The sequence below is a fragment of the Mobula hypostoma genome, chromosome 4, assembly GCF_963921235.1.
Source record: "Mobula hypostoma chromosome 4, sMobHyp1.1, whole genome shotgun sequence".
NCBI classification, from domain to species: Eukaryota; Metazoa; Chordata; class Chondrichthyes; order Myliobatiformes; family Myliobatidae; genus Mobula; species Mobula hypostoma.
The window spans coordinates 103578896-103595971 of record NC_086100.1 but is presented as its reverse complement, the minus strand read 5'-3'; the positions used below and the strand labels follow the sequence as shown (position 1 = coordinate 103595971).

At 40.6% G+C, this 17076-nt stretch overlaps 1 protein-coding gene across 1 annotated transcript in view; it reads right to left on the bottom strand.

The window, feature by feature from the left end:
• cpe (carboxypeptidase E) overlaps positions 1 to 17076 on the bottom strand; it is an 82500-nt gene that overhangs the window by 39999 nt on the left and 25425 nt on the right. The window contains exon 2 of the mRNA XM_063047315.1: positions 3554 to 3750. Within this exon, the coding sequence (XP_062903385.1) occupies positions 3554 to 3750 (197 nt within the window). The remainder of the gene's footprint in view (positions 1 to 3553; positions 3751 to 17076) is intronic.

The window sequence follows — 17076 nt, the reverse complement described above, 5'->3', positions numbered from 1 at the left end:
CCCATGTGTAGTCGACCAATGCCATATATAGCCTCATCATTGCACCCTTGCTTTTATATTCTACTCTTAAAATGAATGTTAATATTGCACTTGCATTCCTTACCACTGACTCAACCTGCATGTTAACCTTCGGGGAATCCTGCACGAGGACTCCCAAGCCCCTTTGCACCTGTGATTTCTGAATTTGCTCCCCATTTGGAAAGCAGTCTGCACCTTTACTCCTTCTACCAAAGTGCATGACCATACACTTCCCTACAATCATTGTACATGAGCAAAGGGCCATGGTAACAATGGCAAGGCAGGTTTGCCCAGTTGTCCAAATAGCAATAGGAAACATCTGCCTTTCAGACAAGATCAACAAATTTCATGACTTATTCCAATGATATTAAACCTGATTCTGATTCTAAATTAGAAGAAATTTCCTCAAAGAAGAAATTACAAACCTAAATCAGAAGCAAACATATGCTATTGGAAAGAATTGGAGCTTAAAAGACAACTTAATCATTCCACTGTACTAGAATTAGACTGGAGGAGGCAAGCTCGAAACTACTGTAGGATTTTGGATTTGGGAATTTTTTTTGCCACATTGCATCATGCATTTACAACTACCTGATGCACACGCACGCGCGTGCCCACACACACACACTTGAGTGATTAAGAATCAAAGTCATACGACATAGAAACAAGCCCTTCAACCAGCATGTCCATTGTACCTATCTACAACTAATCACATTAGTCCTACTTACCTGCATTTGGTCAGATCTCTACGCAGGGGTTAGGAAATAAAGAGGAAGGTAATTGGATTTATATTTCTCATTACAACGAGCATCTCAAAGCAGTCTACATAATAAATTCCCTCGTTGATAAGAGGCAATAATTACAGTGTATCTATTAATAAACAGTCAAATATCCTCCCATTCTAATGTATCATTGATGCCTTCGGTCTGTGGTTTGAACTCTGTAATTCACATTTTGTGTTTCTGGTCACTCCTTTGTTTGCTACTATTTCTGTGCAATTTTGATTGAGACAGACCGGTTCAGTGTCCTGCAGACAACAAAGGTACAACACTGAGTTAAACTGAACTGAGCAGGACTCAGCACGGATTCTAGATAACCATGTGGTCTGGTGTTTATATTCTGCTTTTTGCTTGTTTTTTTTTGCCGTTTGCATGATTTGTTCTTTTTCTGCACTTTGGGTGTTTGATTTTTTTTTTGAATGGTTTTCTTTGTTTCATGGCTGTCTGTGGGAAGACAAATCTCTGGACTGTAGACTGCACCCACATTTTGATAACAAGTATACTTTGAATCTTTGTATTTTATCAGGATTATATTTTTCTGTCCACAAGATGGTGCCAGAATCCAATCTGACACAAGGATATTTGCAGAGTGCTGCCTGACCTACTGAGTTCCCCTAGCATTTTGAGTGAGTTGCAGGATTTTAAGTTCCTGTTTGGCTGATTGAAGTGAATGTGTACAACTGGCAATGCTGATCTGCTAGTTCCTTCCACATGCCTCACATCTACTCAGGAGTAAAGTGATAGCCAAAAAGTTTCAGATGCTGGAAATCTGAAACAAAAATAAAATTCTGGAAACACTCAGCAGATCGGGTAATATCTGTGGAAACAGGAACAGTTTTAACATTTAGGCAACGTCTGTCAATGGAACTTCAATCAGAAATATAAACTTCATTTCACTTTCCACAGTGGATCATTGATATGCTGAGTGTTTCCAGCATTTTCTGCTTTGACTCAGGGAAAATGCTGTTCTTTATTTATGATGCCAACCTTGCCACATTAGGTCAAGAATGTACAGGTAACACTAAGTTCTCTCTGCACTTCCACACAAGCTATACAGATGAGCATTCTTACACACACACACACAAAATGGCTAGTGGAATTGTAACATTCCAGTTCCAGCAAGCTGAGTTCAATCTGATCTTTTATGCTGTCTGTGTGGAATTTGCATGTTCTCCCTCTGACTACGAGTTCCCTGGGTACTATGGTTTCCTTCCTCATCCCAAAAAACATGGTGTAGTTGGTTGTTTAAATGGGCATCCTAAATCACTCCTATCTCATAGATTAGTGATACAGTCTATGGTCAGCAGTGGCAATAGAATGGGATTTGTGTAAATGGACACTTGATAACTGGTGGAAAACTAGTTGTATTAATTTATGCTGTATAAGTCTTGTGACAAACCAGATATATATATATACACACACACGCGCACACACACACACACACACACACACACACACACACACACACACACACGCTACGCTCGGGTAGTCAGATACCTGCATATCTTGTACCTCCAGACATGGAACAGGTCTAACAGGTCTATTTACAGCAGTGGAGCTGTTCTCACAGCAGCACAGTGGTAGTTTCTATACCACAACACTACAATGGGTCAGCAAGGCTTCTCTTCTTTTTAGCTTCTCAATCTTTTCAACAGCAATTAGGACTGAACGTTAAAAACCAACTTCCCACCCATGCTAGCCTCCTTCAAGAGATTACAGATAAAGAGAAGTTTGTAAACCCAGGGACACCCATTAATGGTATCACTCTGGCTGTTATTCATCTCAGTGTACCTTTAAGCACAAAGTAGAAGAATCAAGTAAAACAAAGATTATATACACAATCAATATTAAAAATATTGGCGCTGACATTTTGCCCCTGCAGGTAAAAGTAGTTGATTATTTTTTCCTTTATGGAGATACAGTGTGGAGTAAGCCTTTCCGGCCTGTCAAGCTACACTGCCCAGTGATGCCAATTTAACCCCAGCCTAATCACAGGACAATTTACAACAACCAGTTAACCTCCAACCAGTACACCTTTCAACTCTGGGAGGAAACCCACATAGTCACGAGAAGAACACACAAACTCCTTACAGACAGCAGTGAGAACTGAATCTGGGTCACTGTCCACTACACCCCCAACCACGGTGTCATTTGCAAATTTGATGATCCAGTTAGCCACATTATCATGCAGGCCACTGACACAGAAGACAGGCAACAAAGGACCCACATTCTGTCTATAATGAGTTGCTGATTTCAGGCTAGTGGCTCTACACCTGCCATTGCCATTTCTGGTCTGGGTTGCAAAGGCTCTTCTTAGAACCCTGCTAGAAAATGGATCAGATGTGAAAATGACTAACCTTGGCAATGACTACATGCACATTCGAATAGCTTGTTGAATGTCACTGTGTAAACTTACATGTGGTGAAAGGAATATTGCTCAACTCCAGTTCAGTTTGCTGTCTGTCATCGATTCTGTTATAGTTACTATTCTAGGAATTTATTGAGTATACCCACAAGAAAATGTATCTCAGGATTGTACGTTGTGACATAGATGTACCTTGATAATATATTCACTTTGAACTTCAGTTTGACAATGCCTTCAGCAGAGTGAAAAGAAATATATTTTGGTATCAGATGCACTTTCAACATTGCTTCAAACCTGAATGCTTCAAAAGCAGGTTATCTCGGTTTTGCTAGAAATACTGCAGACAGAGGAGCCATTATCTCAGGCGCTGGAGTATGTGGCCTTGACTTACCTGTGAATATGCCTTCTCAAACCCGTCAGGATTCATGGAGGGCATGATGTGAATCCGCGTGCTGTGAATCAGTCTGACAATGGTTTCATTTCCTTTCTGGTATTCGTTGCACAGATACTGAGCCAAGAAGACAAGCAGCTCTCTTCCCACCGCCTCGTTCCCATGCATGTTGCCAACATATTTAAATTCCGGCTCTCCTGCAAGGCAGACAAGGTGCATGAGCATTTTATAAAAGACCTGTAGCCTTCAGGCACTTGAGAACCATTTGCAATTTTACAAAGGGAAAATAAAAGACTTTGAACAAATACAGGAGCATCTTTTTTACCCTTCACTGCCATAGGCTTTGCATGAACTTCAGGTAACAGGGACGGATAAAACAACTAGTTCACTCAATGTCAGTCTAAGTGATGCTTGGAAACAAGTGAGCATGTAACAGCTCATCCCGCTGTAAACACCTGCTCAATACCTGCTTAAAACAGCCAGAGGTAGATAGGGATGGCAAAGAATTCTGAGGAATTCATTCACCTACCCTCAGTAACACATTTTGCTAATAGGGACTGAGCAATAAATTCTCAAATACTGGGGTAATGATGGGGTAAAATCAGAGCCAAAAATGTGTAACTGGTTTACTTTCTCAAGGAAAAGAAGAAATAAAAGTCTCTTTGAAAATGTTTCAAAGTACTGTATATGCTGCCATCTACAATTAACAGGGAAGTCGAATGGTTTTCATCAGTAACATGAAACTAATGCCAGTAAAGATCCTCACTACCCAGCCCACGCTCTTTTCTCGCTGCTGCCATCAGGTAGAAGGTACAAGAACCTCAGGACTCACACCACCAGGTTCATGAATAATTACTACCCCTCAACCATCAGGCTCTTGAACAAAAGAGGATAACTGCATTCACTTGCCCATCCATTGAGTTGTTCCCACAACCAATGATCTCACTTTAAGGACGCCATCTCATTATCTCATGTTCTCATTATTTACTGCCATTTATTTATATTTGCATAGTTTGTTGTCTTCTACAGTCTAGTTATTGTGCTGTATTGTGCTGTAGGTTTTCTGTGTTTCTAAAAACAGTCATCTTAAAACTATGTAATTAATTTATAATTTTATGAAGAACTTCACAATTTTAAAAATGTTTATTTCAGATGAATCTGCAAATATATACTCTAAAAACATTTACAAATTAGCAAGTCACAATTCTGGAAAACAATTTTCACCCAAATATATCTTGACCTGGCTGGAGAAACCATGAAGCTCTATCCAATCTGCTCCACACAAAGCTTTTCTTTCCTTCTCCGGATTTAGATATCCACATCTAAATTCAGGACGCAGTCTGCTGCTGCTTTAGTCTAGCTGTTCTTTTTGTCACCTCTCTAAGTGAGAAATTGTCAGCTGAAAGCATTTGGTAACAACTTCCCTATAAAAAGACATTGAAATATGCCAATTCGTTTTACTTAAAAGCTTTCAGACAGAACTGGCTTTCATTGCCCTGGAACTCCATTATAAACTCTGCCAACATGCCATGCCACCCCATCGCCTACAAATACCCTTCTGTAGCTTTGTAAATCTCACTCTTGTGATGTGTTTTTGTTTGCAACTTAAGTTCTAAAGTGAATTTAAATAAAATCAGGAAAGGAAAGAAAATCAATTCACACTATGCTTTAGCATGAACATTGCTCGGACTAAAGGGATGCACAGATTATCTCAAAGAACAACTTATTTTTAATGTTAATTTAGAAACCAAGATGAAGGCATAAAATGGCTTACCATTTTTCTTAACTATTAAGAATGGACTCCTTCTTTTGAGCTGCATTATCTACATAAGCCCAAGTCCAAGCATTACATGGGGCAACGATGAAGCTATATCCGTTCTGTGTTTTCTAACAGGCAGTACGTACGTCTTAGTGGCTGAAGCAGAGTTGACATACACCCTGTGCAGTTTTAAAACCAGTATTAAAGTGTTTAAGGACTGGAATAATTCACAGTTCCCATAATTCAAGTGGATCCTCCTAAAGTAATGATCATAGTTATGGATATTAACACCACATTGTATTCCTCATCACCTACCCTACCTACCAATCCCTCATTTCACCTCCTTGCACCCACATCTGCCCTATCATTTACTTCTGCACTTTGAAACTCCAAACTGGCTGTTCTTCCATTACTGCTGTTGTTAAACCATTGGAAATACTCAATACATCAGGCAGCATCTGTGGACCAATTCTCTGTCTCACTCCTCTAGTCTCATTCATCTTCCATTATTTACATCATCCCCAGACAGAGTTAATTCCTTCCCTGCTCTCCCTTAAATAGCACCTGCACCAGCATCATTCACACCTCAGAGACGTCACCTTTGTTGTCTCCACATCTCCCTCCTCTCATCTATTTAAAGATTGCCTGATGTCCAACTTTCCCCAGCTCTGATGTTGAGCACTGAACTGGAACAGTTCTTCTCTCTCCACAGAGCCTGACCAGTATTTTTTTGTTTGTTTTTATGACTTGGGAAGTTTTATATGTTGGAAAGGCTACGCAATGAAAGATGGTTATTGTTGTTGTCATTATCAGTGCTAGTGTGTTATGCTATGCCTTTTCATAATGTTCGGCTTGGAAGCTAGATGTCTTATTCAGACTTCCTGTGGATTGTCTGGGTGGGAGAGGTACCTGGTGCTTATACAGATCGAGAAAGTATCATAGGTGATTGGACACCTCCCCGTCCCATGCATAGTCCATGCAATAACAGAACCTGTGCTGTCTTTGTGTTGGTATAGTATTGCTCAAAAGAGTAAAATGTAGCATCAGTTTCTTGTTATTTTTATAATTATATTCCTTTCTGACCAGTACCATCACTTTTTCTCAGCAAGTATGTGAAGGGTCATGGAATAGCTAGCTCATCATGGACTAGATGGGCTGAAGGGCCTTTTTTGTGCTGTAGTTATGATTCAGTGATATTTTATGTACTGATTCAATGACCACAACAAAATTTCTATTGATTCAACTCCATATTCAATGGACAAACTCTTTGTGTTTCTAGCCCAACTCTTCATGGCCCCTTTATCAGTGATCCAAAGACAAACACGTACCATCTTCTCATTATTGCAAGTTTCAATTTGATATAAGTAGAGGAAATATTAGTATAATTTATTAAGTTATAAAAGCTTATGACTATGAAAAATATGAAAGAATATGCAATGAATTAATTGCACTTATAATGTACATTACATGTTATATGCATTTGTAATTTTGGTTTCACATCTTACTGTTTGAGGTGTACTGTGCTAAATGCTAGTCATGAGCCAGAGATAGAGCATGCATACAGATAAAGTCAGGTGCAGATTTTGCTGGACACTGGGAACTTTTTACATTTGCCACCATGCTATAGGACAAGTAATAAATGAAACAACCAATATGACAACACAGGAGATGTGCTAGATTTGATGTACTGGTTTGCTAGATGATGTTGGCAACGTTTTGTAGGCTGCACACAAAACTTCTAGATATACCTCTTCTGGACTACTATCATTGCAATCTGCAGCCTACGTTTTCCCTTGAAGAAACGCACTTTTAAACTGGCTTAAAGAACTAGCGATTTCACAACCTTCTGAAGGACTTAGCACTCTTGGCACTTTTCAGCAGCCACATCACCATGGCCAGAAGAGAGGGAGAAGAACCAGACTAAAATGTTGGGGTACAAAACTTCCTCTACCCAGCAAATATACAGTCTCTGGAGAAGAAATATTGAGGAACTAAGGGCAAGATTGCTGTACTGAGAGGAAAAATGAAGGGTTGCTGTGTTCTTTGTTTCACAGAGACATGGCTGACCTCAGATATGTTGGCAAGACCCAAGGGCTTCTCCATACAACGGATGGACCAGACTGCTGATTCAAAGAGGGGAAAAGGTGGTGGGTCTGTGTTTCATGACAAACTTCTATGGCGTTCAGATGTAGTGGACATGTCACACCTATTCCTCCTGACCTAAAACATCTAATGATTAAATACCAACTGCTCTACTTACCAGGAAAGTTCTCCTCTGTGATCCTGACTGCAGTTTACTTAGCACCAAAGGCCGATGTTAGACATGCATTCGGGGTATTCAATGCAACAATGAACAAACAAGAAATAGCCTACCCCAACACATTTCAAATCATCGCTGGGGGCTTCAATCACATACTTGATGAAATCTCTGCCCAGTTAGCAGCAACATATCACCTGCAGCACCAGGGGTCCCAGCACACTCGAACACTGCTATACTACCAGAAGGAATGCCTACCATTTGATCCCTAGACAGCATTTCAGGAAATCTGACCACCTGGCTGTCCTCCTACCTGCAGACAGGCAGAAGCTAAACATCAAGGTTCCAGAACCTAGAACAATGAAGAGGTGGTCACAGGAGTCAGAGGCACAAACACATGGCTGCTTCGAGTTTGAACTGGGCCACGTTCAAGGACTTAGAGGATCTGAATGAATACACCATAGTTGTCACGAACTTTGGAAAGTCAGTCATGGATGAGTGTGTCCCCACAAAGTAATTTGGAACCTTCCCCAACCAGAAGCCCTGGATGAACCAAGAGATCTACAATCTGCTGGGGGTCAGATCATTAGTGTTCAGGTCTGGCAACCAAGTACAAGAAATCCAGGTACAACCCATGGAAAGCCATCTGGCATGCAAAGTGGCAATTCTGGACCAAATCGGAATCACAGAAGAAAGATGGACAGCTGTGGCAGGACTCGATTGCTATCACCTCCTAGAAAGCAAAACAAGGGACATATGAGACCAGGTCTTCTCCCAGATGGGCTTCATGTTTTTACACGCTCTCTTTGATCACCAAATCATGGAGACACCTTCACAATCCTCCACAGACACCCAATCACTCTGTGATGTCAGTCTCTGAAGCCGACGTGAGAGCATCCTTAACGAGGGTGAATCCACAGAATGTATCCGGCCCAGACAGTGTACCTGGTCAGCTACTGAAAACCTGTGCTAATCGGCAGACTGGAGTGCTTACTGAGATCTTTAACCTCTCGCTTCAGCAGTCTGAGGTACCACCTGCTTCAAGCAGGCTTCAGTCAAACCAGTGCCCGAGAAGAACGCGGTAACCTTACAAAATGACCACCATCCAGCAGCACTCTAGATCCAGTGATTAAATGTCAAGAAGTACATCAATTCCTGAGGAGCGGCCCAGAATCACTCCACTTTGCCTACCACATTGGTGTCATTTCATTGGCTCAATCCTGGAACACCTGAACAGAGAAGATGCATATATCAGGCTGCTCTGCTCTTCATTGACTACAGCTCAGTATTCAACGTTATCTCCTCGAAATTAACCACTAAACTCCAAGAGCTAGACCTTGATATCCCCTATGCAAATGCATCCTCAATTTCATCACATGCAGACCCCAGTCAGCACAGACAGGCAACAACATCTCTTCCACAATTACTGTCAGCACAGGTGTACCACAAGGCTATGTTTTTAGCCCCCTGCTCTACTTGCTTTATGCCTTTGTGTAGCTAAGTGCAGCTCTAATGCCATGACACCACTGTTGTTGGCTGAATCAGAGCTGGTGATGGATCAGCATAGAGGAAGGAGAATGAAAATCTGGTTGAGTGGTGCAACAACAACCTCTCACTCAACATCAGCAAAACCAAAGAGGTGATTATTGACAGCAGGAGGAAGAAGATGGGGGTCCATTAACCAGTCCTCATTAAGGGATCGGAGGTGAAGAGGGTCAGTAACTTTAAACTCCTTAGTGCTGTCATATCAGAGGATTTGTTTGGGGACCAGCACACAAGTAAATTCACAAAGGAAGACATAACACTACATCTACTTTCTCAAAAGTTCACACGGATTCGGCATGTCATCTAAACTTTGACAATCTTCTACAGACGCACGGTAGAGTATCCTAACTGGTTGCATCACGGCTTGGTATGGAAACGCCAATGCACAGAAACGGCAAGGTCTATAGACAGTGTTGGATTCAACAGTCCATCCATCACAGGCAAAGCCCTCCCCGGCATGAGCACATTTACAAGGTGCACTGCCACAAGAAAGAAGCATCCATCATCAAAGACCCCCAGCAGCCAGACCATGCTCTCTTCTTAATACTACCATTTGCCAGGAGGTACAGTACAGAAGTATTAGCTCCCACAGCACCAGTTTCAAGAATAGTTATTACCCTGTCAGGCTCCTGAACCAATGTGATAATCTCACTCTACTGAACTGATTCCACAACCTACAGGCTCACTTTAAATGACTCCACAAATTCATGTTCTCAGTATTTTGTATTTTAATTTGTGCTGCAGCAAGAATGCCACTACTTGCCCACAGCCAACATCCCGTGCAAATGTAGAGCTACTCAATATTACTTTCACTTACCACACAAGTGAACCAAATATGAAAATTATCTTCCAGGCGTTACTTCATACTTTATACTTCATTGTCACCAAACAATTGATACTAGAGCGTACAATTATCACAGCAATATTTGATTCTGCTCTTCGTGCTCCCTGGAGTACAAAATGATAGTAAATATTTAAAATTTAAATTACAAATCATAAATAGAAAATAGAAAAGGGAAAGTAAGGTAGTGCAAAAAAACCGAGAGGCAGATCTGGATATTTGGAGGGTACGGCCCAGATCCGGGTCAGGATCCATTCAGCAGTCTTATCACAATTGGAAAGAAGCTGTTCCCAAATCTGGCCGTACGAGTCTTCAAGCTCCTGAACCTTCTCCCAGAGGGAAGAGGGAAGAAAAGTGTGTTGGCTGGGTGGGTCATGTCCTTGATTATCCTGGCAGCACTGCTCCAACAGCGTGCGGTGTAAAGTGAGTTAAAGTGAGTAAAGTGATTACATGTTCAGGTATGGATTTAACAGAACAGATAATGCAGAATGGCAAGTTTCCCTTTCTTCTCCCTCACCAGAGTCTTTTTTAAGAACCCCTGATCTTTTTTCTCGGGTGGCAGGGTGGAGGTAAATCCCTACCAAAGGAGGTGCAAGGTGCTCTAGCCTGCAGGTTACTTTTGGGAAAGGTGTAGTACCAGCTCAGCTACCCCTCCCCACCCCAATCAGGGTCACGTGAAGCCATGGGAGCAAGAGGTGGATGGTCGTAGGAGCAGCTGGTGCATATCACAAGTCCTGGTTATGCAACCGCTGACGCAGGCCAGACAATCTCCAAAGGTATTGATAATGGCTGGGGTCACCCACCTTGTAAAGACACTGCCCAGAAGGCAGCAATGGCAAACCACTTCTGCAGAAAAATTTGCCAAGAACAATCACGGTCATGGAAAGACTATGATCACCAATGACACACAACATGACACACAATCACCAACCTGCTTCTTAGCCTCTTCTCCAAGTTCTCCACAACCACTCTCCAATCTCCCATCCCCCCCCCATCCATCTTTTTCCCTATTTATACTAGTCTGATCGCTGGATCTTCCACTCTGCACCCGCCACGCTCCAATCTACTTCCGGACATCTACAGCATATTTGCTGAAAATTATAATCATAATTAAAAGACTTCATCTTCAACATGTGCTTCCAACTATAAACACTGAAAGAAAATCTGAAAAAAATTCTGGAGTAGATGAGGAAGGGAAACTAAATCTGTGGTTTGTAGCATCATTGAGTATTACTTAATTATGCGCGATAGATTGCAGGAGCAAATGCTTGAAAACATATGTAAATACGATCATAATCAGATTTTCTAAATCCTCTGGAAAACTTTTCAGAGAAAGACATGCCCAAAAGCTGTCAGATATGAAAACAATTTTCTTCAATGTTTGAAATAAAATTTTTATAATGAAAGGAACTCGGAAAATAGGAAAACAAACTGGCTTCGTGGTCTTGTGTCCACTCAGCTATTTAATATTAACAAGGCTGAGCTCTGACATATATCTCCCTCTCCCTCCCTCTCAAAAATAATCCATTATATTTCATCATCTTCAAGGTAGATAATCAGTGCCTGACTTTACTTACCTACTCATCAGAGTTTCCTACATTGACATTGTGTTGTACTAATGGCACTCGTTGCCAAGTTACTGAGCTATTTGTGGATGTAATTATCAACAAACACATGTTCTCCTGGTTACTTTATGCATTTTATGATGCACTGTACTAGGCATTGATTATTTAATGCAGTAATATTTGAACAAATTGTACTCAAGTCCAGCACTTAAAGTGCCATTATGAAGAAAATACATCAGTGCCTAAATATCCTTAGAAATTTGCAGATATTCGGCACAGCATCTAAAACTTTAACAAACCCCTATCGATGTGTGGTGGAGAGTACATTGGCTGGTTGCAACTCAGCATGGTATACAGTGCCATTGCATGGAAAAAGTAGTGGATATAGCCCAGTCCCTCATGGATAAAGCCCTGCCTACCACTGAACACATCTACATGGAGTGCTATTGCAGGAAAGCAGCATCCATCATCAGGGACCCCCACGCCAGCCATGTTTCTCTTTTCACTGCTACCATCAGGAAGAAGGTACAGGAGCCTCAGGTCCCTTACCATCAGGTTCAAGAACAGTTATTACCCCTGAACCATCAAGCTTTTGAACCAGAGGGGTAACTTCACTCGTCCCATCATTGCACTATTCCCACAACCTATGGACTCCTTTCCAAGGACTCATCTTCTCATGTTCTATTATTATTTTCTGCTTTCTTTTGTGTTTGTAGAGTTTGTTGTTCACCTTGCTCATTGATTGTTTGTCCGTCCTGTTGAGTGCAGTCTTTCATTGATTCTGTTATGTTTCTTTGTATTTACTGTGAATGCCCACAAGAAAATGAATCTTAGGGTTATATATGGTGACGTTTATGTACTTTGATAATAAATTAACTCTGAACTTTGAAATGTGTACCAGAAAATGCTAGCTGACCTTGCTAGAGATCCCAAATTTCCGGAAACTGCCATGATATCAAAAATTCATCATTCTAGATTCAAATTACCTGTACGTAATCTTCAGTGGAGGTTGGTTGTAGGGGATTCGTAGCCCATTCTTTAGTTAGAGCCTCCAGCATTTTGGGCATCGGGGGAGAGAGGAAGAGGAGAGCCATCCGCAGTACCACCAATGCGGCAGAGAGGGCCTCAAGATGGCTGTGGCTCAAAAGAGGGGAACCATGGAGCCATAAGTAGCTAGCCATCTGGACACAAGCTGGGGTCTGATCAGCCCCGGCTGGGTCACCTGGAGGAGGCTGTATGATGTTGAAAGACCCGAAACACCCGATGATTCCAGGAACATAACTGAAGATGTGTCCAGAAGCATCAATAGATGTGTGTATACAGCTGCCCTCAGCCTTCTTTCTTAAAGGTGTGGATTTAAGTGATGACAGTTGACACAACCCTACCGAGGATATTTAATGCCATGCTCAAATCAAAGGTAATGTATTGTAGCACTCCAGGTGGGGCGGGGTCAATAGCCCACCTCGGCATTCCTAGCGGCCAGCGCTATTTATTGTTCTTGTGTTAAAATCCTTTCAAGGGATGGTGGTGGGATGTTCAAGTTCATTTATTGTTACATCTTATCTTGGGTTATACAGTTATTCACATTTGTGAGTCAGTCTGACTATAACTGAGGTATGTAATAATCACCTCCCTCATCTGTATGTGACTGAGTTGGTTCTCTCTCCAGGTCATAGCACCCAGACTGTTTTTGTGTTTATCACAATAAAAACAGCTATTGAGTTAACAAGCTTTTCTCGTCTGATATCATGAACCAAATGTTCGTCACAATATTTTGGATAATCAGATAAACAGAGATTGCAGTTTTCCTCCACTGGCAAGATCAAGAGGAGTTCATCTGGGCATCTTCCACAATATCAGCAAAAGCTAAAGGATAGAAACTCATCCAGTCACTAGCAATAAGCATGCAATATATGTGATGGCTGAACTTTGGCATCCAATGTTGGTTCCACTAATTTCATCAAACCAAATTCTGGAAGTGGGTAACAACGCACGGACACTAACAATATTGCATGAAGATTGTTTGTTGCCAATGCAAATTTCTATCCCTGATATCTGAGAAATTACCTCATTTTTGTTTGTGAGCTCGTTTTGCAGGTAAGCTGGCTGAAACACTCACTTTATGCCAATAAATGGATTATATTTACATTGTGTCATGCTGAATTCTTGATTTTTTTAAAATACTAAATTGTGTATGACTGCATTAGAATAATCCAACTGGCCCTCTTCCCAATAATTTTCTAGACACTGAGCACAGAATTCCAGCTACTACTAGTTCAACATGGTTTTTTTAATTAAACAATGCAAATTTCATCCATAATAATTATTGCAGAAGTTGCACTCATTTCATAAATAATGGCAAAATATCAGAGACCACAGGAAAGTACAAAGCTGCCTCTTCCTTTTATTATCACAGAGAAAGCATCCTAAAATTTCAAATATGGTCAAATCTATCAAATGATTAAAACACTGAAGTAGCTCAGAACGTGATGCATTTCTGTATATTAGTTCCAACTTACAGAGACACATTGATTTATTTTTAATGCATGGACTAGACACTGGCAGATAAAAATGAGATTTTTACCTTTCCAAACTTATTCTATTCCTTGTTAATATATGTTGAGAGGAGCGGAGTCAACGACACTAATGGTTCCTTTTTTTTTGATGTTATATAACAGCCCATGTCTTTTTTTTCTTAGTTTAGTTGAATAACATTGTTTAGGTTAGTTTTTCTTTTGGGGTATTTTTTTTTCTTCTTTTAATTATTTTTTTTTCTAATTTTTTTTTGTATATTGCATTTGTATCCTGTATGTTTGGGAGGTTTAATACTCATGTGTCATCTGGGTTTATATTTAACTATGTTAATCATAGCAATGTAATCCCAACAACTTTGTATCAATACTATGGTATGTTTATTATTATGAAATTAATAAAAAGATTGAAAAAGAAAGAAAAACAAAATTTTTGTGGCACTAGGATAGAAAGCATCCTTCTCTGTGTACAATATGAATCAGCTAAAGCACCTGCTGATTCACCAGGCAGTAACAATCAAAGACTCCCAAGGAATTATGATTACAAATGCAATGGAGAAAATATAGCAGGATATTCAACCAAAATGGAGAGTTATATGGCCAAACTGCATCTAGAATCTTTTTTACATTGACAATAAATGCCAGAGTATTAGAAAATTCTTTAAGTATGTTTTACAATGAATAAAAAAAATTAGTTTATGGTAAGAAAATTTAAGAATAACAGTGTAACACAACTACCAAAAAGAAAATCCCTCTAACTTGGTTGCAGAGTATAATCTTGCAAATTTATGGATCAATTGAAATCCATAACAGCATTGAAAGTATGCTTAATAATTGACTGCATAATAGAAATATAAATTTTATAATCTATAGGCTGACTTACATGATTTTTTTTACAAGAATGATGAAGTCAGAATACTGCAGTAACTATGACTAGATACAAAATAACCATTCAAATTGTCCACTAACGATTAGAGGCATATGGTGACATGTCCAATTCTGAGTTGTCTGCAATATATGTACATCTTCCTAAAAATTGCCAGGTGTCTTTCACGGTATAATCCCTCCCCAGTAATCTGCCAGATCTCCACTGAGTAAATGAAATAATGATGGCTTCTAACCAGTGGAAATTTATATTGCCAACGCATTCTCAGACTCATGCAATGAAAGCTAATGCCACATTTAATCTTGTGAACAAAGGAGTGAGTGATTACGGCACATCTGAATCACAGCGTGCAAACAACACGTCAGTTATATAATCCTTTGTTGGCTTTTAATTAAAATCTTAATGCAGTAAAATCAGAAGTAAACAGGTGAACAAATTATAAAAGGAAACAGATCTGAATGTTTCAAATGGATTAGCAATGTTTAAGGCGGCCAGTCAAGAATTTGATGATAACCCATGCGTTATCTTTAATGAGCCCTTTAGCAGTTCTGCTAGAAGCATCTGGCCACCAATCTGTGCTGCATTAAAATCAGTCATGTGGGACGGTATAACTAAATCTCCTCAGACTTTACACAGTTCTTTTCATACATACAAGGTCAGTGAAAGCTATTTCTCCAACAAGCCAGGATTATCGTACCCATTTTTCTAAATTCAAAAAGTAAATCATTTCATTATAGTTTCTTGATGCAGACAGAGCTTACAGGCGTATACGTCACTTGCCTCTACTGGTATGCAGTTTATCAGCCTTTTATGACTAATTATCTGAAAATGCTACTGCCATTCAGGATTATGCACCAAAAAGATAGGAACTAGAAGTTACATTACTTAAAATTAAATGCAGGCTGTATGCACAAAACCAACCGAAGTATGATGCTGCACCTCGAACGGGTTCTAGCTCACGGGTCCCCAACCTTTTCTGCACTGCGGACCGGTTTAATATTGACAATATTCTTGCGGACTGGCCAATCCGGGGGAGGGGGGCAGGAAGGGTTGTCAACGGACAAGAGCAGCAGTCAAATAAGTTGTGTTTACCCCGAGAAAGACAATTACCATGAAGCCTTGCGTGGGCACCAGTGCGCATGCATAACATGCTCATGCGTGTGTACCTGCCGATTTTTTTCTCTGCAAATCGGTTTTGGCCACTTTGTTCGGTGGGAGGGTGTTAATCACGACAGGAATATAAGTGATAAGTGGCTAATACACTCAATTTTGTTTCTAAAAGGGATTATCTAACGAATTTAATATTAAACACACAGCGCATATTTTCCTCGCATGAATATAGTGCTAAGTTAATTATCAGGGGAGGACAGGGGAGCTTGAAGTAAGTGTTGAATGAACTTCCAGTAGAAGTGGTTGAGGCAGGTTCGATATTATCATTTAAAGAAAAATTGGATAGGTGTATGGACAGGAAAGGAATGGAGGATTATGGGCTGAGTGCAGGTCGGTGGGGCTAGGTGACAGTAGTGTTCGGAATGGACTAGAAGGGCCGAGATCGCCTGTTTCCGTGCTGTAATTGTTATATGTTTATATAAGTAAGTCAATAGCATCATAACATTTTAAGTAACGTTTGGATATTAAACACACAGCACATATTTTCCCTCTATGAACATATAAAATCATTGCAACACACCGATATCGCTGAATCAATGGGAGCCCTGGGCTTGTTTCCCTGCAACAAGATGGTCCTGTCGAGGGGTGATGGGAGACAGCGATACTCGAAGGGGGTTCCTTATGTCCAGTCTATTCTGAATTTAGTTTTCGTTGCATTCATTGCAGAAATATGTTGGAAATGGAAGCAACGTTCCATCTTGATCTGGAATGCCAGCAGAGATGTTATGTCAAACATACTTTTCAGCCCACCGTCATTTGCAAGCTCGAGGAGTTGATCTCCTCCCACGCTGACACGGATGACGCGCGGGTAATGACCTCGCGTGCGTTCAAGCTCAACAGTGCATGACAGGGAATGAGGAAAGGTGCAGCTGACTCATATCGCCAAATCATATCGTTTCCTCGCGGCCCAGTAGCACATGGTCTACAGCCCGGTGGTTGGGGACTGCTGCTGTAGCTCATCCAGCAGCC